This window comes from Lineus longissimus, chromosome 12 (assembly GCF_910592395.1).
Source record: "Lineus longissimus chromosome 12, tnLinLong1.2, whole genome shotgun sequence".
NCBI lineage: Eukaryota > Metazoa > Nemertea > Pilidiophora > Heteronemertea > Lineidae > Lineus > Lineus longissimus.
This window is the reverse complement of record NC_088319.1, coordinates 17,529,065-17,556,807: the sequence shown is the minus strand read 5'-3', so window position 1 is coordinate 17,556,807 and position 27,743 is coordinate 17,529,065. Positions and strand designations below refer to the sequence as shown.

The 27,743-nt window shown below is 43.3% G+C and overlaps 5 protein-coding genes across 8 annotated transcripts in view; 4 read left to right on the top strand and 1 right to left on the bottom strand.

Annotated features, from left to right (window-relative positions):
- LOC135496828 (rootletin-like) overlaps window positions 1–6,812 on the bottom strand; it is a 50,908-nt gene extending 44,096 nt beyond the window's left edge. For 3 of the 4 annotated variants that reach the window (XM_064786364.1, XM_064786365.1, XM_064786363.1), the window contains exon 1: window positions 2,859–3,059. In XM_064786364.1, coding sequence (XP_064642434.1) covers window positions 2,859–3,035 — 177 coding nt within the window. In that variant the 5' untranslated portion in view covers window positions 3,036–3,059. Of the gene's footprint in view, window positions 1–2,858; window positions 3,060–6,653 lie in introns of those variants that run through there. The other variant, XM_064786367.1, reaches the window with a different exon arrangement.
- Window positions 226–11,223, top strand: LOC135496830 (peroxisome biogenesis factor 2-like). Its single transcript, XM_064786373.1, has 8 exons — window positions 226–346; window positions 725–802; window positions 1,176–1,238; window positions 8,957–9,163; window positions 9,402–9,554; window positions 9,737–9,784; window positions 10,121–10,312; window positions 10,756–11,223. The coding sequence occupies exons 1-8, from the start codon at window positions 308–310 to the stop codon at window positions 10,861–10,863; spliced, it is 888 nt and encodes a 295-aa protein (XP_064642443.1). The 5' UTR covers window positions 226–307; the 3' UTR covers window positions 10,864–11,223.
- A 1,428-nt stretch (window positions 11,224–12,651) lies between these two features.
- On the top strand, window positions 12,652–16,122 carry LOC135496995 (uncharacterized). Its single transcript, XM_064786613.1, has 4 exons — window positions 12,652–13,260; window positions 13,594–13,765; window positions 14,532–14,606; window positions 14,909–16,122. Exons 1-4 carry the CDS (start codon window positions 13,194–13,196, stop codon window positions 15,156–15,158), a joined length of 564 nt encoding a protein of 187 aa, XP_064642683.1. The 5' UTR covers window positions 12,652–13,193; the 3' UTR covers window positions 15,159–16,122.
- A 375-nt stretch (window positions 16,123–16,497) lies between these two features.
- Window positions 16,498–20,792, top strand: LOC135496880 (Y-box factor homolog). Its single transcript, XM_064786449.1, has 7 exons — window positions 16,498–16,658; window positions 16,910–16,973; window positions 18,102–18,225; window positions 18,438–18,627; window positions 18,871–19,031; window positions 19,219–19,437; window positions 19,790–20,792. The coding sequence occupies exons 1-7, from the start codon at window positions 16,598–16,600 to the stop codon at window positions 19,856–19,858; spliced, it is 888 nt and encodes a 295-aa protein (XP_064642519.1). The 5' UTR covers window positions 16,498–16,597; the 3' UTR covers window positions 19,859–20,792.
- A 777-nt stretch (window positions 20,793–21,569) lies between these two features.
- LOC135496696 (splicing factor 3B subunit 4-like) lies at window positions 21,570–27,326 on the top strand. The gene is made up of 10 exons (XM_064786163.1): window positions 21,570–21,607; window positions 21,918–22,001; window positions 22,287–22,432; window positions 22,685–22,813; window positions 23,154–23,334; window positions 23,686–23,904; window positions 24,197–24,334; window positions 24,622–24,738; window positions 26,154–26,309; window positions 26,632–27,326. Exons 1-10 carry the CDS (start codon window positions 21,574–21,576, stop codon window positions 26,763–26,765), a joined length of 1,338 nt encoding a protein of 445 aa, XP_064642233.1. The 5' UTR covers window positions 21,570–21,573; the 3' UTR covers window positions 26,766–27,326.
- The last annotated feature ends 417 nt before the right edge of the window (window positions 27,327–27,743 follow it).

The window sequence follows — 27,743 nt, the reverse complement described above, 5'->3', positions numbered from 1 at the left end:
ACCAATCAGACGCTGCGTTGTATAGGGCTTCGGCATTGTCATTGACTCTTTCACCAGTCTCCGCCATTCATTCGTAGCAGAGTCTGGTACTTGACGGCATTTCACTCGTCATGAGCTAGATTAGGGGGCGTCGGCTTCCGGTATCCGATCGCCTGTTTCTGACAAAGTTGGCCAACCTCGAGTCTAGGAATACCAGTGCGGTGGTATTGGCAGTACATTCACTGTATACACGGCTCGCCTCGGGTAAATCAACGAGACCTTCTCGACCCTCCGCTGTGCCGCGGATAGGGTCGAGGTAACCTGGACTATGGAGGACATGACTTCAGTTGCTCTTCGTATTTCTCAGGTAAACTCTGATTTCTTGACATTTGGTGGTTCAATTTCTAAAGTTTTTGGTTCTAGTGTTAGCCCAGATCAGTGTCTCGCTCACCATATCATTGTCAGTTTGTAGTGTTATCGTGAATACTAAGCAATTTGATATTGAATAGTATTGTGTACATGTATCATGACATGATAGCAATCAGCATGTGACCTTTGGCAAGTCACTTTCCTACTCTATGGCTCAAGACCAGTTCAGAGCAAGGTCTCCAGTCAGTGCCCCAACCAACTGACGAAGAGGCATATTTGATGGAAGCTCACAAGACTATTCGTCAAGAGCAAACACTTCTTCCAGAACCACCAGTCCAGTCCCAGAGAATACAATCTTCTTTCTTCTTGATTCCAGTTGGATGCTTCAGAACTAGACCATGAAATACACAACATTTTCTCAGCACAGTTTCGCAATGTCTTCAAATATTTCAAAGTAAGCAACTGTTTGGTTTCCAGTCAACGGAATGTCCAAAGAACATGTGGAAATGACTTCATGTGCCACAATAACGGGCCTACTGTAGCGAATCCTTACCTGCCATTCTGACCTTTCTGATCCGAACTTGAATGGTACACAATATTCTAAAAGTTCTCCAAAGAACAGATCGAAAAAGAGGCAGTCTTGGGTAACAAGTTGGCCTACAAAACTGAAGCTATAGCTCTTCCATCATCCAAGTTAGAGCTTGAGAAATCGGGGGACAAAACGCTGATGATACGGCCGGTTTGAACCAGCAACTATTTGATGCGATGGGATCCCCACACTACCCGCTCTCTTCTCTTGCGTCAGCAAAGTGTTTGTTTTCTTCCAGCCGCATCTCCTGACCAAGTATGAGCCAGAGATCAACGCAGCATTCAGATTTGTCATTTGGAAGGTATGACTTACATTGTGGGTTTGATTTCTTGACAGTTCAATTGCTGGTGACAAGTCACATTGCCTCACTTGGCACTTTCATCAAAGTCTGTTGTGAGTGATCTTCAGCTTGTACTTAAACTTTGAGTAAGACATACGACCAGAAGAAGGTTTCTGATAACCTTCAGCTTGCCCCCCCTCCCCCCCGCAGCCAAGAGTGTGATCTATTGTAGCCCATACATTAACACCTTCCATCTCCCAGACACTGACTGTACTACAGTACCCGCTGTGAGTCTTTGCAACAAATCCATAATGAAAAGCTCATTAGTGAAAGGTTACCTGGATAACATCCTGTAGCTCTGCCGCCTCCCAGCCATCATCTGTCCTTGGCACCACTCCCTCCTCCAACGTGACAACCTTACTCACATAATACAGAAAGCCATCTTTAACCCAAGCTGTCATGCCGATGGTAATTGGCGACAGGGTGCAGATATCATGGCCTCAAGGTTGCAGCCAGAATAGCGGTTACAACGTATTTACATTGTTACCGTGGAAACTTACTAATCGTTATTGTTGTTTTCATATCTCTCAAGATCCACTTTATTGATTTGTAACGAGATATGGAAAAATAACAGTTGTCATGGTGATGATTTATGTCACACTATGGTATTGATTGATAATGTGGTACTTTGGAATTTTTAATTTGCAGTATAATCATATTCTCTATTGGTGATAGTTTCCCCATAGGTTTAATTCAATGGGGGGGGGGGGGGGGGTATTTCTAGAGATGAGAGCATGTGTCGTATTGATGCGTGCTAAGTCTAACCACAAGATTGTGCCCCCCAAATTCTCATTTCAGAGAGAAGATACCCGACCGGTTAATCAATATACACTCTCTCATAAAACACAAAACATGAAAGCTCTTTACGCTTTTTGAGCTTTTCTCTTGTGTGTGCCTGGTGCTAGTGTTAATAGTTTGTCCACATCCATTGACCATATACAAAGTAACTACATTGCCTGTATGTATATGATTAAGTTCTTAGCGCAGTCAAAATCAATCAATCATGTTAGTGTTCGATAAATGGACTTGATCAAATCCCCTTATATCACGTTGATTAGGTGATTGATTTACCCGCGTACCTCCTGGGTTAGCGTACTACAAATTGCAACAGACTTGCTATTTTCAATCAATTTTAACACCGATGTGTGAGTATTAGCTGCATGAAGTGCTCTCATTGCTTTGAACACAGTCTATGCCCTTCACCATGTTTGCCCTTGTGGGTTTTGCAGCGACATTCTTGAGGAAAATGGCCTAAAACTCACTTGTAGTTTGATAGGCACAAAGTAAAAACATCCTGAAGCCCAGGGTGTGATGCAAACAAAGCTTACTAGAAGGTTTTTATTTTACATCGTGGGGGTGAGAGTGAGGGATGTGGTCTGAAGTATTCTCCAAACATAACACTGGGTCATTATTGGCATTGTCTAGAATGGCATCAACACACACCTAGGCCTATATAGCTAAGGATTTGAATATCATGACAAGGTTGACGGTCATTTCAGGGAAAAGAAATAGGGAAAAGAGTCCTAAATCAACAATTCTATTTCTAACAAACTTATGACTATCTCTACTATCTCAACCTACCCATGTGATCACATTCATTTCCATAGTCTTGCATACTGTACTCAATGTACTGGTTGTTGTTGTGACTCCCCTTGGAGGGAGCTGCTCGGGCCGACCCCCCTCAGCCCCACGTAGCACGCTATCCTGTGGCGTTACCGGTGGTCTTGGGACACCGTTGAGTGCCCTGATGCACAGCATCGCTGTTTAGCTACAAGTGTCCTTGACCTACGAACTAGCTACATATATATCCTCTGTCTTCATGTTTCGAATTCTCGTAGCAGAGGCAATGACTTTTCAGAAGTTTCAACCTCTCAACAGCTTGGTTTTAGGCATGGTTATTTGTTCCATCTTATACTGAATGAAGAATGGGCTGAACTATTCCGTCAAAATAAACTTTTGAAAATCATTTGAGTATTTCCACACACTGTATCCTGAGTGTATCCTGACAGGTCAAAACCATCAAACACATTCCATTCACAAGACATTTCACCACATCTCCTGTTGGTACTCAATAGCACTTCAGAATTCAAATTATATGATGGCGGCAAAGGTGTTGGGGGAAGTATCCGAAACAAAGAAATGGATGGCCACATTCTTGTCTCTGCATGAAATGTACACAGTAGCTCTCTCTTTGCTTCCTCTGAGCTGAACTGTCCCCAGCCACCAAGTACGCCTCTAAATCCCCTACCACTATCTCCTAGTCACTGTGTTTGTGATCAATATGAGCCAATTGCCTCCCATTGAGAAATAAGAATGACCAGAATAAGAAGGATTAGCGAATTGATTTACTATGAATAACCTGAAAAGATGATTTAAGATGCGATCTAATAAGAATGACTTGCTGCAAGCGGCTATCCTTACCTTCTGGTTGTGACTTTGTCCTCGTAAGACCAGTTAGGGAATATCTACAGGATCTCGCGGGGAGGGGAGGGGGGCTTACATGCACAGCACATGCAGTTTGGGAACTGCATGGGTCTGGGTTGCCTTGGTGACAAAAATGTTCCTTGTAAGTCAATGTAAAAAACTAAAGTTACTCTTTTCTGATTACTCACACTCAGGTTGGCTCAGTTTGTTGATAAAAAACTGTTGACTTTTGGGCGAAAATCAAGTCCGTTAAAAGCCAGTTGGTTTGTTTTGGGCAATTTGTTGATGTAAGTCACTTTCACAGTTTGTTTCAAAAGTCTGGCTGAAAATGCCACAAAAGGTTTCACATATTCATTTGGACCCTGCATAGAATCCCTTCTTCCCAACTGCCAAAGGTCTCAGGCAGACTGTGGGGTTTGAACCAGGTACCTTTTGACCGCATGCCAAAGTGTGAGTCACTGGTTCATTGCAGCTCCTGTCATGTTGAGAGTTATGACGTATTGAAAAAATCAGCAAACTTGACTTTGGTAGAACCCCCCCCCTTCGGAAAAAGACCGTATAGACCATTAAATTATCATATGGGTATATTCCCATGATTGATGGTCTTATTTTCAAATCCACAAACCATGAGAAAGACCAATGTCAGCAAGAAAGTGAAATAAATTATGATTCCAGACAGGGTTATTGAATATTGTGAGCATGGTAGAAAAACAGGAAATGAAAAAAATTATATCGTGTCTGTTGGAGCAGAAAGTGTCTCGGTTGACTGTGGGACTATCTTATCAAATGTTTGATCGCATTTGAATAGGGAAATGTCGCAAGACATCTGATGGGGTGTCTCCTTGTGATGTGTCTTGCCACGGGGAAATCGTGTAAGATAAGTTTAGACGTTTTTCGATTCTGAGATTGAATCGAGACCAGATAGGCCATATAAGTCTCGCCTCACCTGCGGTTTCCCTGACCAATCAGCTCTCAATTAAGATGCAGTGTGGCCTGGTTTGTGAAAGTAGTCTACTATCATGCCTTTGGCTTTTATCCTTCCTGGGTAGGGGCCTATAATCTCTATAACTATGCTAAGGGTATAGGCCATATTGAACATGTAATGCTAAGAGGTTTAGTAAGCAATATTCTGAATGTCTGAACTAGTTGACATTTTATTTGATTGTGAGTCTGATGGCTTTAAGAGAACGACAGAATGGCACATAAAATCGCAGATAAAATGATTTTGAAATGGTATTCACATCCATATGATGTCTCTCGGACTCTTCACAATGCAATGTCAATGACAAGAATAGTATTTTTTGGTGAAATTTGTAGAGTTTAGATTGAAAAGGGCAGTAAAGAGAAAATTGGGTAGATCTTTTATGGCTTCTTGTGACATAAAATAGCACCAAATGTTGTGAGAATGGTCTGTTGAATATCTATCTCCAGGAATTCCGATGAGAACATAAAAAAACGTCAAATTGGAGAACTTACCTTGCCGTCCCGTTCCCTGGTCACCAGTCCCAGGCCTAGCTCTCGGCTTATGTTCACCTCTAGTCTCTGTACTGAGGCTTAGTTTGTTGGCTTAGTCTCTGGGACAGGCCTAGATTCAAACCAGGGGTTATGACAAGATTGACTTTATCCTACTTTATATTATATCTATTATGATATGTAAGCTGGAAGGCCAGCGATGTTTAGTTTTGAAATAGTAGGCCGGGGACTGTCTTGGCTATGACCAAAGATAGTTTAGGGAAATGCCTGGTAATGACAAAAATGCCTGAATAACAGCACCTCAGCCACATATGCCTAGATAGATCTACAGACCAGTCAATGAACGACTAGCAATGACACCTTTTAACCATTCAGACAACCATTTATCAAAAATCTCTGTCCATCTCAAATTAAATTCTACCCACGCAAACCACAGAATGAAATAAGTCTTATTATTACGGTGGTTGGTTTTCTACAATGCATGTATACAGTTATAGAAATGAATTGTGAAAAGGTTCCGGCCCAGTCTTGAGAACTTTTTAATCTTCAATGGCTAGTCTAAATAATCATCATAATTCATAGAGCATGTCATAGATGAGACGTGCTCTTCTACCGCAAGTAAAGATTTGGAATAAAAAAAGGTTTAGACGGTTTGCTAGTCATGGGCATAAAACCGTTTGCCAATAACTCCTACCTTGGATATACAAGGTCACTACGTCTAGAGACAAAATTTCTCCATATAAGATATTGACCTAGAGTATGACCTTGAAAGTGTTAGAAGGTAGCTGACCTTGTAAGGTGACCTTGGTTTCTCACGTCAAAAGGCATGCTCTCTAACCCAGATCAAATCCTGTATTTGATCAAAAACTGTATTTGAAAACCTGCTAATGGGGCTCAAATTGTTTTCATATTTACAGGAGAAGATGAGTGAAAAAATGATCTCCATTTCATCCCAGAATACGCAGACATGGGTCTCGTTTTACATGTTTATGGAAATCAGTTGACACAGATAAATATACCTTGGAGTGGGCCTTTTGGTTGCTATGTGTGCATTTTAGTTGAAGTTGTGTACTAGGATGTTATATCCACCATTGTTCGCCTCACTGAGGCTTGCTGCCATGGAGTTGATTGATTTTGGAAATAGTTTACATTGACTTTTCATTGCAGTTTTTGGTTGTTATTGTTACTCTAAACTCTGAAACATCCAAACTGGCAGATAACTTGTGCTCAGAAACAACAAGATACAAACAAAATATGAAGTAATACCTGCAGTACCAAGAAGTTGTTACCCTTCTAATGTTGAAGTAAATGCTTAGATCTGGAGAGTGATTTCAAGACCAGAAGGCGTGTAGAAAGTCATGTCTACAGTATAAATGATGGACTTATGTTGAACAAAAAGCTGACAATCAATTTGTTTTGAAGATTCGAATATGATTGTACAAAAACTAAAACGAAATAAATGCGAAATGTCAGCCATACCTCTTGGAAATTCTCCTCAGCTGAGGTGACTTCCTCCACTTCCTCTTTAACGTCTGACAGTGCGTCCTCGGGTTGTTCACGCTGGTCGTCTGTGTGTCCTTGCTCGTCCATCGCCAAACACGTCCGCCGCTGCCCAACCCACAGCCCGTCACAAACGAACAACAGCTTTCAACTTGCAAAGGCCTACCAATCAATAAGATCTCAAATCACGCAATTGTATCAATATGTCTTTTATATGTCTTTTATAGTTGTGTATACTTTATTCTATTCCAATGTTACTTGAAAGGAAACTCATAGACTTTATTGGTTCTTTAGACACATTCTATCATGCTATTGATGATTTATGTCGAAAAGATTCTTTTTTACTCTGAACATAGATATGATGGTATACCTTTTTGTCCACAGTACGATACAATTAATGACATATTCTACTATTATACGGTGCATTTTATATCAATTTCAAGTGAAAACTACTTTCGATTTGTTATGCTTCGGGTGAATACTCTTGTACAGATGAAACAGTGCATTTCTAATCCTCGATAGACTGTATGATACTTGTAAATGATTTCACACGAACATGACTGTGTATTCTAAAACAAATGTACAAGATGAACTGTGCATTGACGCTGGGCTCTCAGCGTGAAATTGAGTTTGCTATTTGCATGTTTCTCGATGGTTTCTATTGGAATATCGTAAAGTTCGCCAATAACTTTCTTGCCTGAGGCTTCGTTTGTTTACTCTTATACTCTTAGGTAAACACGTGAACATATCAACTGGCCGTTGAGAAAATACCACCGGGCTGTGCATCAGGCAGACTCCAAACGGACACATCAAGTCCCATTCATATCTGAGGTATCAGTTGGTAATATCAGTTCTGCCCTTCCGTACAGAGAATCCATGGTTTTGTAGGGCTGGACGAGAGCTTTCCCACTGACAACCTGATCAATCGATCCAAGGCACGACTCATTCTGCAGTCACAGGTCTCACAGGGGCTGGGAGCAAGAGCCAGTTCTCATTCTGCAGTCACAGGTCTCACAGGGGCTGGGAGCAAGAGCCAGTTCTCATTCTGCAGTCACAGGTCTCACATGGGCTGGGAGCAAGAGCCAGTTCTCCCCCAGTACTCCCCCTGCCCTCAAAACAACTCAGCTTAACTGTCTGTGATGGGTGAAGGTATCTGACGGATGTCCTCACCTGACATGAAGGACGTCTCCAAGTTGTGTGGAATTTATTCATATTTCATACAAATACTGAGGCCTGGTATCATAATATATACCTAATGGCTCACACATTGTGAGAGAGATTCGCTGAAATACATGATAATTCTAGCTTAGAGGCTCGGCCTGATATTTGCATGGTTTCTCTGAATGTGATGTCTGATCAGGCCAGGGGAACAATATTTCTTGTTTCTGATTCTTGCCCTCATGTGCCCTCTTCTGAGATTTGCCAAGGATTTTCTCCTTCTGTTATTGATCAAGCTGTCATCAAGGGCAACGTTGCAAGGAACACAAGATGATTAAAGAATTACAACAAATAGATTGAACATTTGCCCACAGAACCAAGGCACGAGTAAAGTCTTTCCTGCACTAATGACCAATTATAATCTTGTGCTAATACTAGATTTGCTTACATGCAGATTAGAGACCAGACACCGCTGAAAATACCGTGACAAAAGATGAAAAGCCCATTTCAAGATTTTGTTTGTTGCAGTGCCCATTCACCTGTCTGTCATGAAAGTGGTTTGGTGTTCCATTGAAATTTATCAACCCTTTAACATTCAGTCTATGTGTGATAGGCCTATACAATTTGATAATCACCCTTCTGTCACTACTGTCAAATTGAAGTTTCATCGGTATGATATTGCTGTGGGTTGGCTTTTGGTGGCACTAGACCGCTATGCATCACGACACATTGCATCATGACACATTGCATCATGACACATTGCATCATGACACATTGCATCATGACACATTGCATCATGACACATTGCATCATGACACATTGCATCATGACACATTGCATCATGACACATTGCATCATGACACATTGCATCATGACACATTGCATCATGACACATTGCATCATTTACTTGCATTGATTGTGTCATGGCATCATTGACTGCAGATACAGTTCATCCATCGTAGCAGATGCAGTCACCCCGAAAATGGTCCGCAGAGTCATTGTTTAGATGGCCCCAGACACTATCAAAGATCTCCTCAACCCACCCCATCTTATCCTAATTATTCTACTGTGTGGTAGGATGTGACCTGAACCCTGTACTAAGACATCTCTCTCCGTCATTTCAGTGTTCCATCAATGTTTTAGAGTCGACCATCGGACAGCAGATCCTCAATTTGAAGTACAAAGATGGCCGGTCGAGTATTGAGCGGCATTCATGGATGTCTCCGCGCCAGAAGCTACTCTACGCTGTGCTTGTCATCGGTGGAAACTGGGCCAGTGATAGGTCACATGATCTCAAACGAGTGACGAGTGACTGGCCGCAATCTTCTGTGGTATGTTGTACCTTTAATCATAGTAGTGTTGTGGGAACCAGTGATAAAATCTGGTAACCTCAACCTGTTGAAGAAATCTGGTAACATCAACCATGACATCATCAAGAGGTGGCACACAGTTCAAGGACACAGGTCACTAAACAGCCTCTTTTGATATGAAATAGTCATTTTTATTTCAACCACTTTAAACATTTCCTGCGAAAACAGTTCCAACATTGACAGTTAGCCTTCATTTTAGATCTCAAAAGTCCTCTCTTATGCGGAAGATGGATGGAAGGTGGCATCCTTGTTGAACTTCCTTGTATTTCTTCTGAACGGACGGTACCAGTTACTGGTCGAGAGGATCCTGGGCATCAGGGCCGTCTTCCCCAGGCCCCAGTCTGTGAGGCAGGTGAGGTTGTTAGCTTAGAGAACAATATGATATCAATCACATCGGGCCATCTTCCCCAATATGTCAGACTTGTCAGGCAAGTTAAATACCATTACTTGGAAAGGTTAATCCTACCCAAAGCTAGTACCAGCAAACACCATTTTGATCTGGTGCATCAAAAACCAATCTTGTTTCTGTTTCAGGTTGGATTTGACTATGTCTCCCGAGAGCTGCTCTGGCATGGTTTTGCTGTAAGTATTGGTTGTCTTCACTGTTTATCTGTCCTGATGATGGTTCTGTCGTCGTCTTCATTATCATCATCAAATCTGCACCATGGCCGTGGATTACATCTTCATGATATCGAAACTACAGTGGCTACCAGAGAGGGTGCTTTCCTGAGGAAGAGGTATAGTACTGCCACCTACGTAAAAGCAGCTGAACTATTCATCTACCATGCAGAACTGCTGTCGTACATGAGGAAGCTAACTGAGACCCCCAATCGTCGAGGTATTTCCCCAGTTAAAGCATGTAAAGTCTTCTCTAAACTGCATGAAAGATTCTTGAATTCTTGAAGCGTTCTTCTTCAGGAATTCCTATTCTTCATTCTTCCACTTATCAACTTCCGACGAATCAAAAGTTTCCTCAGCCAGACATTCCTGCCAAAATCACGGACACTTGGTGGACGGCGTGATTACCAAGAATGTACGATATGCGGAGAGTGGCCAACTAATCCCCACCACATCGGATGTTCGCATGTTTTCTGTTACTATTGTATAACGGTAGGTCTATTTATTGGCAAATGAGAAAACAATGAAGAGCTTTTCAAGGGATCTTGTCGCGTCTGTCTGGTTGTGACTTTGTCCTCACTGATCAGGTTATACACAATCACCAGTGAATCTGTCTTAGTGCCCTGACAAGAAACTTCTACACGCTCTTCTAGGCCTATAATTGAAGGTACAGAAATTAGAGAGCAGCACTGCAAAAGCCCCAAAATGGCCATCACTGGGATCCCTTGAAACAAAGCAAAAGTGAGGCCACTGATTTGCCGCTATGACAGGAGACCATCATGCATACCAACATTTGGCCAGTTAGCAAAGGCTTTGTAATCAAAAATGGCTGTCAGTCCTTAGCGATGCTTCAGTTGAAGACATGCTCGTGTACACTGCTGATCCTGAAACAACCCTGAAATACATTTCTGACCTGTTTCATTGTTATGTTTCAGAGCAACACGATGGCGGACTCTGGTTATCTGTGCCCAGGATGTCGTCAACCAGTGGAGACTATAAACAATATCAGACTGGTACAGTTAGAAGTGGGTGTGAATACATGAATGCACTGACCAAGATTTGTATGGACTTGAGATGCTGGAGATGTTCCACTGAAGTGGCAATGAAGGTCGGATTCTTATACACCACACTTGGTATGAAATCAAGTCGTGATGGCAAGGACTTTGGAGAATGTGTCCATGGAAGAGTCTGTGAAGGTGGTAGACACTCGGTATGTGATCAACCTGATTTCAAGGACTTAAGACGACAGAAAATGTGTTGATAAAGGCAGGTTTTCTCTTCAGAGAAACTCGAGACTGGATTGATTCTCTGCATATTGAATTTGTACATAGCTGTCATTCACAGAGTAATTTATGACCCAAATTGGGTTTGTTTTGTAAAGATTTCAAATAAAATTCATGGTTTCTAGCAGATTCGTTTTCTTGAGGTTTGTTTGGTATGATGCTATACTCATTTCTTTGGACTGAACAAGCTGTACCACCAAGCTTGTCAGATGTTTCATACCAGTCACTTGATAAACGAGAGAGATGGGCTGTGACCCAGATTCATGTTGTCACAGTGTTTGCTCACAACTGAAGACTTGGAGGTTTACATTTACTGAGCTGAATCACAGCTGTGACCTGAACATGAAGGTGTTGGCGGTGATTGGCACAACTTGCCCGGTGCCAAGTACCATTGCTTGTCTCCCAACCAGAGACCTGGATGAATCTCCATGCAGCTTTGATGTCACCATCCTCAACCTGCATGTATTAGTCCCCAGTGATTGTCACAACCAGTGACTGCACAGATTGGAAGTGATGGTCTGAAACTCCAGTGATTGTCACAACCAGTGACTGCACAGATTGGAAATGATGGTCTGAAACTCCAGTGATTGTCACAACCAATGACTGCACAGATTGGAAGTGATGGTCTGAAACCCCAGTGATTGTCACAACCAATGACTGCACAGATTGGAAGTGATGGTCTGAAACTCCAGTGATTGTCACAACCAGTGACTGCACAGATTGGAAGTGATGGTCTGAAACCCCAGTGATTGTCACAACCAGTGACTGCACAGATTGGAAGTGATGGTCTGAAACTCCAGTGATTGTCACAACCAGTGACTGCACAGATTGGAAGTGATGGTCTGAAACTCCAGTGATTGTCACAACCAGTGACTGCACAGATTGGAAGTGATGGTCTGAAACCCCAGTGATTGTCACAACCAATGACTGCACAGATTGGAAGTGATGGTCTGAAACTTTGATTTCCGAACCAGAGACAATTCACTAGATGGTGGTTGTCCCCACTGTCTGGAGGCTATATAAAAACACTATAGTGCTCTGAATGTCTCCACAGAGACTGCCAAACCCCAAGAGTCTGTTGAAGCATGAGTGATGAAAAAATGTGTTGGCCGTTTCTGCAATATAGCGCCAGGCGGTGGTTTGTATCCAAGTACAAACAGGTATACTGTATGAGGTCGTAGCTCTCACCACTGGGCACATCAAGTGACTTGCCCAAGGACGGAATGAAAGCCATCACCACATGCAACTAAATGGCAGTTTGCTTTAGCTGGTTAGGTCATTCGGTGGAGCTGTTTTTCCACCACTCCTCCTCAAATTGCTGCCAGGCTAATTCCCACATACAATATGAGAGCAGAGTTGGCGACATTATAAGTTAATGAGACGCTCTGTGAGAGCGTTTGTACAATGGCTAGAACAGGCAATCTCGTCCTGTTGTGACAAATGTACCTATTGGAGCTCGTGTGTCATCATGAATCGGGAAGCGCTCCGGGGGACAAGGGTGATATATTGGTTATTGATGAATACACAACAATAGTCATAGAGTTAGTTTTGAAATGCTGCTATAGCAAAACATTCTAATTATTATAGATGCTATCGTCAGAGAGTGAATATAAGATTTGGGACCATGCAGAGGAACAACCTTATATGTTTCATTGGATAATATTTTGGAACTCTGCTTCTGCTGTGAATGGTGCAGATCGAGAGCAAGCAGCATTCTTAATTGCAAAATATAAAATTCATGGTTCCAGTTTGTAACCATATCGTGTATTCGTGTTGAACCCTCAAATCTAGGGATGATAAACGTTTAGTTAGTCGCATTTGAGTGGAGTCCACCAGCTGCTTCGGACGTTTTCTCGCGATTGTCCACTTGGAATACGGTTGTTTGTAATTGTCACAACCTGAAGACACTTTGTCAAAACCCAACGACAGTGTTTGGATAACTGCTAATATAACCTGAGTTTTGAGCCATCTTCTATGTGAAAAAGCTCTGCTACTGATCAGTGATCTGTTCTCCTGGAGATATACGAAGACATATCGTGACTTCGAGGGTGTCTTTCGCATATCCCGCCACATCAGCAGAAAACTACAAAATGGTGCAAGGCATGCAACAAACTGGACAGATTTTATTCTTGTTTGTAGCGATGGTGGTCGTGTTCGGTAAGTAGGACTTATTGTTATCAAGGGGCGGGGGGGGGGGGGGGGCGCTTGTCTTCTCATTCCCTTTCGCGGTCAGATGCATCCTGTGGAAATCAGAGATTCATGTTCGCCCCCTGGCCCTGTTTGTGTGCAGGACCGGAGAAGCGAACATTGACCCCTGATTCCCTCAGGATGGATGAGATGACGACCTGTCCTCGCTTACAGTCATGTCAGTGCGTGCAGGAGCAATAACGGCATGTGTTCAAGGGAACAAACGACGGTAACTGGTACACAATCAACGTAGATGCAGGACGCGTTGTTGCCACGGCTAATTTCCTTCTCATCCTTCTTCAGGGCCAAACTTGTCCTCCCCATTTTTGTTCAGTACCTCCAAGAGCAAATTAGAGCAATACCAAAAAGTGATCCACGGTAACTATGGAAACTGGTGCGGCAAGAAGAACACGTGGCTGAGGATTAAGAATAGCAATGGTTGTTGTGGGTGCGGCGAGTCCGTGGCAAAATGCAGGTGAGTTTCCCGGAACCGTTATGTTTCTGGATCAGTGGATGTTATGAAAGCCTCGCAAACGTTGCATATTGCTGATAAAATGCCGCCTATTGTGAAGTCAGTCAGTAGCCAGTCGGCACCTGACTGACTTTAGACTTAAAGCCCTCTATAGCTACCTTCCCACTTTTTTGTAGTATATTGGAGTAACTTTCGTCGCCCATTTGCTGAAGGTTTTTTGGAAAATATATCACCAGGCGTTCCTACCACAATTAGCTGAACGCTATCTAACCTTTGTTTAACCCTAGAAATACCCATCAATATTAGGAAAGAGTGCATTTCACTTATTTTGCTTACATAGACCCATTGCCTAATGATGTAGGCTCGGTTATGTGCCGATTTATTCATTGTCCCTGAGAATTGCAACACGATACACATTTTTGTGCATTTCATTGATTCGAAATGGGGTCAAGCTTTTCATTCGGCTTTCCACAGCATCAATTAGCCGAATCTGTTGATCAAAACGCCAATAAATGGCTAGTCGTATAAAAAGTGAAGTCTTTCATAAAAACGGAATGTTGTCGTTCTCTCGGCAGTTGATGTACTGTAAAACCAGTCAGGAGTCATCAGGACACGAGTTCCGCAACACCTATTTTTTCTGGGCATGGGCAGTGACCTGCTTTTGAAAGAGAGCTAATCGGTTGGCTATATAGTGTCAGCCAGGATCCATCAGTACCTCATCGAGGACATCAATTGACTAGCTGTCTGTTGATCACTAGTTTTATTTCAGACGCTGTATGCGACCGATTGATGACCTGGACGATGCTTGTTTACAACATGACTTCTGCGTTCATTGTAACCGCACGTAAGTAAGACGCTCTCCACCCACCCGTTTATCAAATGTCACCTTTTTTCTTACGTTCTATGATTTTTTTCTCCAGTTGGCTATGGTTTAGTTCAATAGCAAAGAAAACATGAAAGTTTTATTTGAAGCCATTTTGAAGACCGTTACCACTGGCTTGTGAGTGTAGTCCTTCAGCCACCGGTACTCGTTACATAACAGGGGCTATTTTGAAGAACTTTTTCGCCAAGACTTAATTATGAATTTGTTAAACCCGTCTTTCTTGGTAAACCATGCATTGCAGTCTCTCTGTCTTCTTCCTTCAGGGGAGTAAAATTTCAGCATTTCTGCGAATGCGAGGAATTGGTGTCTCACCTAGCACAGCGGGCGTACTGTGCGGAGGGTTCCTTCTCCGTTTGTGGGATCTACCGGACCGCACTGAGAGGCCTCTTCAAACGTATCCCATGCGTCTGCCGCAAGAAAGACAGTTGTGACGCATCTATTATTGGGTGGAAGACGTTTCAAAATAGGCCTACGCCTTGCGTCAAGTCAAATTATCACCAATGTCTCCACTAGCCAGGCCTACAATATTCGTTTGAAATATCGAGAGGCGGAGTATATTCAAAACCACTGGTTTATATGTCGAGAAGCAGGTACCTGGAGCGCGGAGACCTCACACATAGGAAAATCTCACATATAGGGGAAGACATTTCAGTGCATCCAGGCGGCGGTGTACACTTACTCATAGTGTGGTTATTTAATCGAATCACAGGTGGTGCTCAAGTTGTATGTATCCACTATGGTCTCCGGTGTGAGGTCTGGTGTGAGGTCTCCGCGCTCCAGGTACCTGCATGCTTCTCGTTATGTCCACACACATTAGGCCTACACTCCGGACACAGTGGACCGGCCTCGGCCCTCACCCAACACTGAGAGTGTGTGAATAGGATGGCGAAATAGACTGCCCCGGGAGTCTATAGTACACATCGACTCGTCATATCGGCTGCAAAGATTCGTCTGACGCCATTTCCATCGTTTCTAGCTCAGTCTAACCTTGGAGGAAGTATAATTCCTCCAAGGTCTAACATTGCTCGCTGTCGTTTCCATCTCAGGCTCATCATTGAATCATGGTATATAGCTCTATTTGAGTCCATTGATACCAAATGAATCTTTTGAGTGAGTCGCAATCAGAATGTCGGCTTGCTGCTGCCCCTGTCTTCGAAGACGGCTGAAGAGGACATCACCAGCAACAGGAGAAACTGCGTCAGCTGAGTACCAGGCCTCGAGGACTTTTGTTATATATTAGTTTCTGACAGTAATGATTTATCCATTTATATCAATCCCTATGTACAACGCATGTTCTTGTTTTTCACATGAAAATACTCCCTGAGGAAATCGGGGCAAGGTTCGCCTATTCTCCGGCCTCTGTTGTTTCCTTTTGGTTGGTGTCTCAGATGAAACCAAGGAAGTTTTGTAGGAGACAGTGATGTTTCGACTGCCTACGATTTGCCTTTACGTTTCAAAATACACCATATACTTCTCAGTACTGTATTTGTTCTTTCTTTCGTTCACAATGTTTATTTAATTGATCGTTAATTAATTCACGGTTCAAAGATGATTGAGTCATGATTGACAGACTGTAGACCGAGTGAGTCATCATTTCATTCATTCAGTGACTTTGAGGGTGTAAAGCATCTTCCAATAAGCATCTTAATGTTTATCCCTACTATCCAATACCCAAGAATGACATGATACGCGTGGTAGAATAATTTGATTTTCGCGGTTTGGGGCTTATTTCGAGCAAATAAAGAGATAATGTGACATTCATTACAAGCAAGTCTGGGCACTTGGGTGTTCCCCATGTGACGTCACGGATCCTGACCAATCACGTCAGTCTTGGCAGCGCTCCTGCCAGACATGTGGGTTCACCCGGTAGCAGTGGAACAAAAGCGAGCTGCAAGAGAAGTCCAGTGACACGCGGGCTACCGTTTTAACACCGGATTTACCATCAAATAGCCATGTCCGACTCAGAAAAATCAGCTGAGAAAGAACCCGCTGCCGTGGAGAAGAAACTCATAGGTAAATATCGTTGATCCGGCCGGATTTTCAACTCGAAAACCACATTTGTAAATCACCGGTAATTTTCATCCTACATGCTTTCCATCAGAACATGGCCGCCGTTCGGGAATTTGTGTTTTGGATGACCCACTTTCAACCCCAGTTTTAGTGAAAAGTAAGCCGATTGCCCTCCCAATATTAGATGTATTTAGACCCTATGACCTATAGAATAGGCTGGTGTAGTTTATTTTCCTTTCTTTTGTGTGTTTTAGCGGAAAAAGTGACTGGTACGGTCAAATGGTTCAACGTCAAGAGCGGATATGGCTTTATCAACCGGTGAGTCATTGACTGAGAGGTCACGTGGTACAGTTGAGTGGGCTGGGCATGCATATATGCATATGCGGTGACTGATGATGGGTGCCATGCATATTGATGATGTAGGGGTGCTCTTTCTGTGCATCCTTTGTTGATGTTATGGGATTTGTGTAGGAAGATACCAAGGTTCAATTTGTAATCTTTAAAACTTCGGTTTTATTCCAGCTTCTGTTTGCTAACCATGGCACTGATGGTCAAAGGACCAAGTCTAAAGGAACAAAAATTGATTCGAGGATTTCGGCAAATTTGACTCCTTAACTTCATTAGGCATGAGCTTTTTATATTCATTGCCACTGAGTGCCAGTAGTATGTAACTGTAGTGAATAATGAAATAAATCATCTTAACTGAAGCACACCAGATTGTGAAGGGTTATCTGCTCAAATAAAGACAATCTGGACGACCCTGGGCATGCACGGTGCTCAAAAAAGATGACTCATTTGCAAAGCCATACGTGAATCGATTGAAGATCTAACATCCTTTGTAGAACAGGCTTCAGAATGTCTCATCTCTTGAAACTTGTAAATGTGCCAAAAATTGTTGTCAAACATTTCCTGGAACTTGAGTTGGGATGAATCATCTCCTTTGTCTTGGTCGGAATCTGACATTACCATATTTGTCCTGATTCGCACTTGTAGCCGGTATATGCAATCCGGTTACCATGGTAACCTGTGATTAGTCCCCAAATGATTTTATGGCTTGTATATTTGCTGGGAATCTGGTAGTTCTTCTGGGTCTTTCTACTGGTCTCTGAGTGACTTAGTTACTTCTACAAGGGTTTACTACTGCTGTCAAAGTCCTCTGGGCTGCTGGATATCTTCAGTCACCATATTTTCCAATACTCAACTATCGAACAAAAATCTTCTTCAGAACCTTTGTGGTGTGCTGCAGTTAAGCCATACTGTGCACAGAATAAACCAATAACAAAATGCCATGTGTTTTAGTACAGAACATTCCTACCTCTCTGTGGACCATTGATTTTATGCCGATTCTGACAAACTTCTTGTTCATGTTCTTGTACAATACGTATTGTAACCCCCTTAGTCTTACACATTTCCATTTGTTTAGAATTCTTGCTGTGTTTCTTTCAGGGATGACACCAAGGAAGATGTGTTCGTACATCAAACGGCCATCACTAAGAACAATCCCCGGAAATACCTAAGGAGCGTGGGAGATGGTGAGAAGGTCGAATTCGACGTAGTGGAAGGGGAGAAGGTATGATCTTTTCTTCATACCCAAGTGAAACTGATCTCTTATTGTAGGGACATATCACAGTCACACATCAATTGCCTGTGACCTGATTGCAAAGCTTAAAAGCACATCTGGTCAAACTGGTTATTTCAGTCGCCTGTGAGATCACGACAAAATATGGTTTCCCAAATCTCTTGATGGACTGATTTAAGAACGACTCCATTCTCCATTCGTAGGGCAACGAGGCGGCAAACGTCACTGGACCTGAAGGGAATGCTGTGCAAGGAAGCAAGTATGCGCCAGAGGGTCGTCGTTTCCGTGGCGGTGGATGGGGTCGCCGGGGCGGCTTCCGTCGTGGCGGCAAGCGGAAGGAGGAAGGCCAGGGCGATGGTGAAGAGGGAGAGGAGGGCGAAGAAAGCGAGGAGGGTAAATATTCTTATCAGCCGACATTTTGTTGCTTGAGGGGCAAAAAGGACGAATATGGCTGCAGGGAAAATGCCAGTCGTGGTTTCGTTAGGGACTTGAGCTGTTTTCAAGAATTGGTTTTACCTGGAGCCTCAGTAGTAGGTGTGCACGTATTGCAATATTGTGTGCAGTTCTACTGCTCAACATTTCTCATTATTTGACTGTAAAATAACATAAATGTTCATGTTTTGCTTCATCTTGCAGGCGATGAAAAGAAGCAGAAAGGAGGCCGACCAAGGGGAAGACGTCCTTACTATGGTTACGGTGGATACTACCCAAGACCTTACTTCTACCGTGGACGTGGTGGCGGCCAGAGGGGCAAGCCTGTGAAGGAAGGAGAGGAGAATGGTGAGAGCAATGGAGAGGTAAGCATCGGTCTTGAGTAGTTGTTTCGTGGTCTGTAGGCCTGTTGTCATTGACCAGTTTGAGATAATGATTTCAGCTGATCTACCATATTGATTGCAAATTTTCTAACATTACACGATTATACCAGAGCCATACTATAGTAAGGACTATCTTGATTCTAGCCTAACCTTCTTATATGATTTGCAGGAGCGTCAAGTTCGCCAGGGAGGTCGAGGTCGCCCACCATATGGCTGGTACCCCCGTTATTACAACGCACCAAGGCACTACGGCCCACCTGGCCCGTTCGGATTCCCACGACGAGGGCGTGGTGGATTCCGTGGACGTGGAAGGGGTGGTCGTGGTCGTGGTGGACGGGGACGGGGACGTGGAAACTACAACAACACCGAGAAGGGAGAAGGAGAGAAGGTGAGCCAGTTCTGTTGTGGTTGATGATAGATAGGTACTGACATGGCACCCAATCTGCCCCATGTCGATGTGTCTCATCTGGTTTCTGTGATCTTTGTGATGGCGTGCAGTGTTATGCTGCTGACGTTGGCTTGTTACTGCTAGTAACAAAGGAATGGCCACATCTTGGGCTGACCTCATCATGTTTGCCAGATCGCAAGATTTTCAAGGCCAACATCAATCAAGTTCATTTCCAAGTCAATGTTTGGTCCCAAAATCATGGACAGGACTCGCTATTAGTACTTTCATAAAAGTAGTGTCTCACATTTTCCTTCCACTTTTGACATGACATTGTGTCTTGCTTTCCTTCCAGTCTGAATCCACTGGAGAAGAGGGAGGACAAACCGGAGAAAACGCTGAAGAAGGCCAGACCAGCGTTTAGGAAGCGTCAACGAACAGAAGATAGAACATCTGATGACAATGGACATGCCTTGGTTACCTGCTTGCATGCCTCCTTGGGGTATCCAGAGAACTTTGATAAATACCATGATCAAATTGTGTTTGAAGCACTAACCGAGTTGCGTTAGACCTCGAATGCATTGTGGCAGACCGTCAGCTGTCAGCCTTTATGTCAGGAATGAATTGATAGTGGAATTTATCAACGATTTTTGGAGTACCCTGTATATTTAATTGTGAACACACTTCATCTTCTCTGTCGTGTGTCATGAGAACCTTTGTAAATGAATTGCTAAGATTGATCTTGGACACCAACTACGGTCGGTCTACTGCTCCAATTTGTTCACAACCGTTCCAGGATACACCAGTATTCAAAAAATCATTCAAACCAGGCGATTGCGTTCCACCCCCTTGAGAAAATAATCTAAAACCCCTATTTATCTAATGTCTTTGTGATGCATTTGGAAGTGATTGCATTGGAACTAAAAGTACAGCCAGCAGTGGCTACCAACAAACTGAAATTATTGCCAGTAATGGTGAACAAAAACTAAATTATGGCAGCATGAAATTTTGATAAGTTTTAAACGACATTGTGCTATTAATTTATGAAGAATAAACAAGTGTACCATGCACCTCGGCAGTGAGCTGCACTGGCACAGCTGCACCGTACCCGTTAAATGACCTCTGCGACGCCATCTCGTGGTCGAACGACTAACCAATACTGCCTGAAATGATGAGGTGTGTGATTGAATCCGATAGTATCAAATGTTTGTTTTCCTACCTAGCGTCTTTTTGAGCCTTTTGACTTGTTTTCTATACACTGTTTTTGTTTTTACGACAACTTTGTACCAGCAGCTTTGGTAAGGCATGGATGCAGTGCATTTGAGAAATAAAAAGAGAGCACATGGATGGAATCCATACATTCATCTTCTTGTTAGTCTTTAGAACAGCCAGTTGTTCACGCAGGGACTGGGCTTACTGTGCAGAGAGAGTTACCCCTTCTCCATGCTGTGCAGGAGACTGGTTGTGCTCTTCTATGTTGTACTGTGCAGGGACACTGATGGAACTTTCACATGGGAGAAGATTTACAGTCAATGGTATGCTTTGATGTTTTTAAGATCGGCTTGTAGTCGTGAACTGTCAACTTGGCTTCGTCCAAATCGACGCTTCAAGTTTGGGGAAGACCACTACGAACGACCTCTCTGCTAATACATGTAGTTGTCATAATGGAGGAAGAGGAGAATTGTATGTGACATACTGGCTGGGCTGTGGTTGTACACTCCCAAGATAGACTAAAATGCAAGCTCGTAGATAGGAACGAGGCCTGTCCACTGCGTCCGGAGCAATTCAATATTGGTTCTGGTTCTTCGATTTGCCGCTAGGGTTCCGTCGTTGGACTGGTGCCCAGCACACTCGAACTTTGTTGGCCTGTCCTTGGCTATATATAGGCCATGCACGAAATAAAAGTTGGTTTTTCGATCGTCTCGGTGTATTTATATATAATCATAAAATATCGCCATGTTGTTTATTGACGTTCATTCACAATGAAAACTCTGCCCCTTCCCCTAAGGCTAAAGCAATGAATACCACCGAGTTAAAAGAACGGCGCTAGTAGTTGTGACTTTGTCTCCAGGCTCTGTCAGCTGGCGCCTCCTGGTGTTTATTGGGATAACCAACCGGAAGTTGTAGGTAAACGTAAGCATGGCGGCCGGTCCGATTGCCGAACGAAATCAAGGTACAAAACGCTTCAATTTTTTGTAAAGGAAACGAAATATCGGAAAAAAGGAAATTGTGTTTTGATTTATTATTAATCTAAGAATACGGACAGTCCTGTTTCAGTATTATTCAAGGTCGTTTTCGGTTGAAAATCGAGAGTTTATTGTGGGCGGTTTTAGGTCTGTGCATTGCATGTATTGTATGTATCGTACATTGTATTGTATGTAATAGTAATGTAGAAGGGCTAGATAGGCCTAATTGCGCCACTAGAGGTTTAGCCATGTATTTTTCGTCCCAATGTACTCATTGAGTTGTGTCGTTTTTTTCAGATGCCACAGTTTATGTGGGTGGTCTTGATGAAAAGGTATCGGAAGCTATATTATGGGAATTATTTCTCCAGGCAGGGCCTGTCGGTAAGATACTCCCCTCTACTCTACTCTTGCTTTGAAAACACCTTAACCCACTGACTGTGATGACATACTCGTAGGGGTCTGACTCAATCCAATGGTCGTGGGTTGGAGCAACAGTCTGGTTATTTCTTTGTCCTTCACAGGACGAGCTTGGGTGTACTTGGCACGGGTAACGGAATACCCCAGACCTCATTCAGTCATTGACACTTGTTGTTCTGACAAAGAGGTGAAACTATTTTGAATGATCCGGAAGATATGTTTTGGCTCCTCATCTTCTTATGATTTCAGTGAATGTACACATGCCCAAGGACCGAATCACACAGTCACATCAGGGCTATGGATTTGTGGAATTCATGGGCGAAGAGGATGCCGATTATGCAATCAAGATTATGAACATGATAAAACTATATGGGAAGCCGATTCGAGTTAATAAGGTGAGCAGCGTAGACCTAACAGAGCAGATCGTTTGACATGTTTTAATGTTATGATACCTATATTATATGATTTAGGCTGAAGGAATTCATACCATACCTTCTTCTTCCTCTTTAGCATTTGCTCCGCACTAGGAGTTGATGTTCTCCAAGGAGTATTCCTCTTCCAAGGCAGGATTAGTGTTTTGGGCGAAATGACTACTAACAATGATTGTAGGATTTTGCAGTGTAACATTATTCCTACTTCTATTGCAGGCTTCAGCTCATCAGAAGAATCTGGATGTTGGGGCAAATATATTTATTGGGAACTTGGATCCCGAGGTGGATGAGAAATTATTATATGACACATTCAGTGCTTTTGGTGTGATATTACAAACACCTAAGGTGAGTCCTGGCTGAAGAGAAGATTTCAATATCATTTCTTATGTCAAGTGAGAATAGATTTGAAGAGATATGTCTGTTAACAAGTTTGGATTCAAAGTACATGTACTGATAAATTGCTTGCTTGTCAAATGAAGTGGAGGTCTTACTAGATCTCCCAATCTAAGACTGGCCACAGACAATTTTAGCACTTGGTTGAAATAGCCGACGTCACTTTTTCCTCAGTAAAAACAAGCTGAAAGGAAACAGGTCTTCAAGTTTGATATTTTCTTGTTTAAGTTGTTTTTTCCTAAAAATGAGTGCCATATGATAAGTCACATGTGATTGCTGCTATCGTCTTCAGATCATGAGAGACCCAGAGAGTGGTAATTCTAAAGGCTTTGCCTTCATCAACTTTGCCAGCTTCGAGGCGTCAGATGCGGCCATTGAGGCTATGAATGGACAGTACCTGTGTAATCGACCGATATCCATATCCTATGCGTTTAAAAAAGATTCAAAAGGCGAGAGACATGGGTCAGCAGCAGGTAGGTCTAGGTCATGGCACACAGTTGAATGGGAGGGTGACCAGTCAGATCGCCATCACTGATGATTGGTCAGGAATGAGTCAACTGACCTCTCCAACCAAATCAGTTCTGTTAAAAATCAAGTTCACTCTTTTACACAGTTATACTCGGATGGTTTGGATGCTGCTATCCCTTGGTATTCAACTGTGGAGCTGAGGGCAGTGCTGTTTTTGATCTACATGGAGAACATTTCCACGTACCTTAAAAGTTGACCAAAAATAGTTGTTTCAGACACTGATTAAGTTCCTTTTGGTGCGAGATATTTCACTCCCTTGATCATAATTTTGAAAACTTTCCTTGTTTGTTTTTCAGAACGTCTACTTGCTGCACAAAATCCATTATCACAAGCAGACCGGCCACATCAGTTGTTTGCTGATGCTCCACCACCTCCGCAACCACCAGCACCACCGGCGCCACCACACGGGCATGGAGGAAGCGGCCTTCCACCTATGTCGCAGGGGATGACATCTGAGTCGATGCAGTTTGGATCAGTGCCTCCTCCACCTCCACCTATTGTATCGGGCATGTCAAGTAAGAGCTTGAGTTGGTCGTCATCGTCGCATCGGACAGTCCTGCCGAAAGTGCCCTGGCACTTAGACACCAAGACCACATTGGCAAAAACCTGTTGGATTGAGTCCTGTCCCCTGTGTGGCAATGATAAAGGGTATTTTTGTAGGGAATCAATAGACTAATAGCAGTTCTGAAGCTATAATACTCCTCTCCATGTACATGCTTTTCCTGGTGACTATCTCTTCAAACAAGATTGCCAAGACCTCTTCACGTCAAGCACTCCATAAGCTAACTTCTTAATCACCCCTTTCAGTGGCTTCATCCATGGACACAGATGTGCCTCCCCCTCCAGTACCACCCCCGTCTGGAGTACCGCCTCCCCCAAATGTACCTCCGCCACCAATGCCACCACCTGGAGTGCCACCTCCTCCGTGGATGCCACCTCCTCCAGGTAAGAAATTGTCCAGTCATCGTGCTGCGTGGAGTTCAACACTTTGGCATTGAATGCATCAGCATGTTCAGTATATCAAGATCAGATTGATGCCAATGGGATCTCATTGGTGTAGTCTCTGTAGTATTTGTGTCATGCAGGGATGTGACCTTCCAGTGTTTGTAGGACTTCCATTCTTTCTCCTCCTGAAATTGGTTTAATCTAACAGCAGAAATGGAAAGATAAACTTGAGAGGCCTGATGTTAAAGAAATGTTTCTTATTTATCAATGCTATTATTTGTCACTAGGCGGCCAAGGACATCCCCCAATGCAGCGGCCTCCGCCTCCTCCATTCTCGACTGGCGACTCTGGATCATCAGATTCTCAGATGCAGAACCAGATGAGAGGCATGCCCCCACCACCAGGTGAGCTTGAAAAACCCTTTGAATGTTTCTTTCGACCCAAAAAAAGAAAATCAGAAACATCAGATCGTCTTGACTGGGACTTGAACAGCAGATTGCCGGTCCACTACTCTACTGTTTAGCTGTCGAGGTTTTCAGGTTTTTAGCTCACCTCTTAGCAGAGGTGAGCTTATCCCATACCGTGGCGTCCGTCGTCCGTCGTCGTCGTCGTCGTCGTCGTCGTCGTCCGTCGTCGTCCGTCGTCCGTTAGCAGGGCACGTTTCGTAACTGTTAGAGCTATTGAGTTGAAACTTGGTACACATGTACCCTTATGTAATGACACCTTGGAGACCAAGTTTCGGTCCGATTCGTTTCATGGTTTGGCCACCAGGGGGCCAAACGTTAAAAGTGAAAATATGCAATATCTCCCTTAATAGTAGTCGGGAAATTTTGAAAAAAATATGGTAGGTACTTCTAGCAAAGGTGCATCATATATCCTCCGGGTTTTTGATTTGACCTCCTTTTCAAGGTCACAGAGGTCAAATGGTGTAAATTGGCCGTTAGGATGTAACGATGGCACGTTTCTAAACTGCAATGACTATTGATACCAAATTTGGTACACATTTACCCCTTAGTCAGGTGATCTCAGGGACTGAAGTTTGGTCCAATATGATTCACCACTTGACCACCAGGGGGCAAAATCCAAAAACCTTAAAAATGTGATTATTCCTTAACTTCTTGCCCGATTGCCACCAATTTGATATCATGGGTACATCTAACCACCATACAGTATATGTCACACAGGTTTTTAATTTGACCTTCTTGTCAAGGTCACAGAGGTCAAATGGCGTAAATTCGCTGTCAGGCCGTAACTATGGCACGTTTCTTAACTGCAATGACTATTGATCACAAATTAAGTACACATGTACCCCTTGGTCAGGTGATCTCAGGTACCGAAGTTTGGTGCAATCTGATTTGCCGTTTGGCCTCCAGGGAGGGGGCCAAATCCTAAATACTTCAAAATGCCATTATTCCTAGTAATGACTTGCCCGATTGGCACCAATTTTATATCATAGGTACATCTAATTCTAACAACCATTCAATGTGTCACCCGGGTCTTCTTTGATTTGACCTACTTTTCAAGGTCACAGAGGTCGAATGTACTGTAAATTGGCCATTTTGGGGAAATTGTAATTGCTTGGACCTACATCAAACCTAACACTACATGACACAATACAATGCTCTTTATCCATCTTTCCTCCACATGAGGTGAGCACAATGGCCCTGGCCATTTCATCTGTATTTCACTAAGTTTGAATGAACAGCTTGCTTCACCTACAGTGCCACATTTTCCACATTTGACTCTTAACTTCACCTACTTCACCTACAGTGACACATTTTCCACATTTGACTCTTAACTTCATTTGTTTGACTTGTAGGTTATCCTGGACCTCCGGGTATGCCACCCCCACCAGGCCCACCTCCTCCAGGCATGGGACCAGGTGGTCCACCAGGTATGCGAGGACCTCCACCCCCAGGAATGCCGCCACCACCAGGCTGGGGACCCCGATGGCGAGGACCCCCACCACCATTTGGTAAGCATCTGAAAAATCTTTGCGGTGTAATAAAAAAAACCCACAAAAGCTTTGTGTAAGTAACTGTTTGAATGTGTCAGTTCACTGTGTTCTGGAGACCAATTTAATCGCATTCATTCAATCATTAACTTGTCCTTGCTGCCCTCCAAGTCCATCATGCTAACCACAGGTCCTAAAAAGTTGTGTCAAATAACTTACTGCTATAAAACATCTGGCAGTCAAGCTCCAAACTGTGTTGTCAACACATTGACAGGCAGGCATCCCATGAAGAATACTGACATTATTTCGTCTCTCCGAATCTAATCTGTCTTCATGATTGCAGGTCGACCACCTCCACCACGTGGCCCACCACCAGGTGGCCCTCCACCACGAGGAATGAGGCCACCGCCACGGATGCGGGGACCTCCACCCCCAAGACCGCCTCGGATGAGAGAAGGAGACTGGGGCGACTCTTGATCACAGCTGCTGCCTGATCAACGCCTAGAACTTTTTGAAATATCGAGTCTGAGGATTACCTTGATTTTTATGTTTTGCACAGAGAAGAAAGTCAGTCCATGCGTCATACGTGGAAAAGAAACATTGCAGGAAATGAGAACTGTGTGTTATCTCTGCCTGTTCTGAGTTTTGTTACCATCTTTGAAGTGGATGAGACTTCTCACTGAAAGGTGAGAATCGATAATCGATAACTGTTATTGTCACTGCCATTGGGATGACTTAAAGAATTATGGTGAGGGTGAATTACAGACCTGTAAGGCCTTCTCAAGGGAAGACAGTATCCAGTAAAAAAGGATTAAAGACACTGCGAGGGATATAGTATAACTTTTCTATTGGTGGAATACTCGAGAACCTCATTTTTATGCTGTTCATGTGAAATTTCATGAATCTTTCCTAAATACCAGTGACTGAAATCAGCAAGAGGATTCTAGGGCCTCGGTAAAAGCATCCATCCCGGGGGCTTTTTTGTGAGTAGCATATTCAATACATGTATATGTAATGGAATAAACTTATTTGTGAATATTTAGATATTTCATTTCATTTTGTCTGTGCGCTGATCCATCGATGGATGAAGTCTTCCTGGTTGGGTTGAGGTCTGATCTTTTCTGACATTCTGACTGATGGCTGCCCAATGTTGTGATAACTCGGGCACCTCCCCTGATATAAGGATGCCTAACAAATAAAAACAATACTTGTAAACTGTGGGACCCAATTTCGTCTCAAGTACATGAATCGTGAGGCCGGGTACTCCTGTCCTTAGTCACAGAGCTGCCAGGAGTGGTTTTCATGAAACAAGCATGACTTCACATTATAAGCTGTTGGTTCACTTTCTATGGTCAGTGTAGCAATCGTTGGAGGTTCTGTATGTCCACAGAACTCTCAACATACACTGACAAACTTCTCAAGTCATGAGATGACCCCTGGTTGTGACTTTGCACC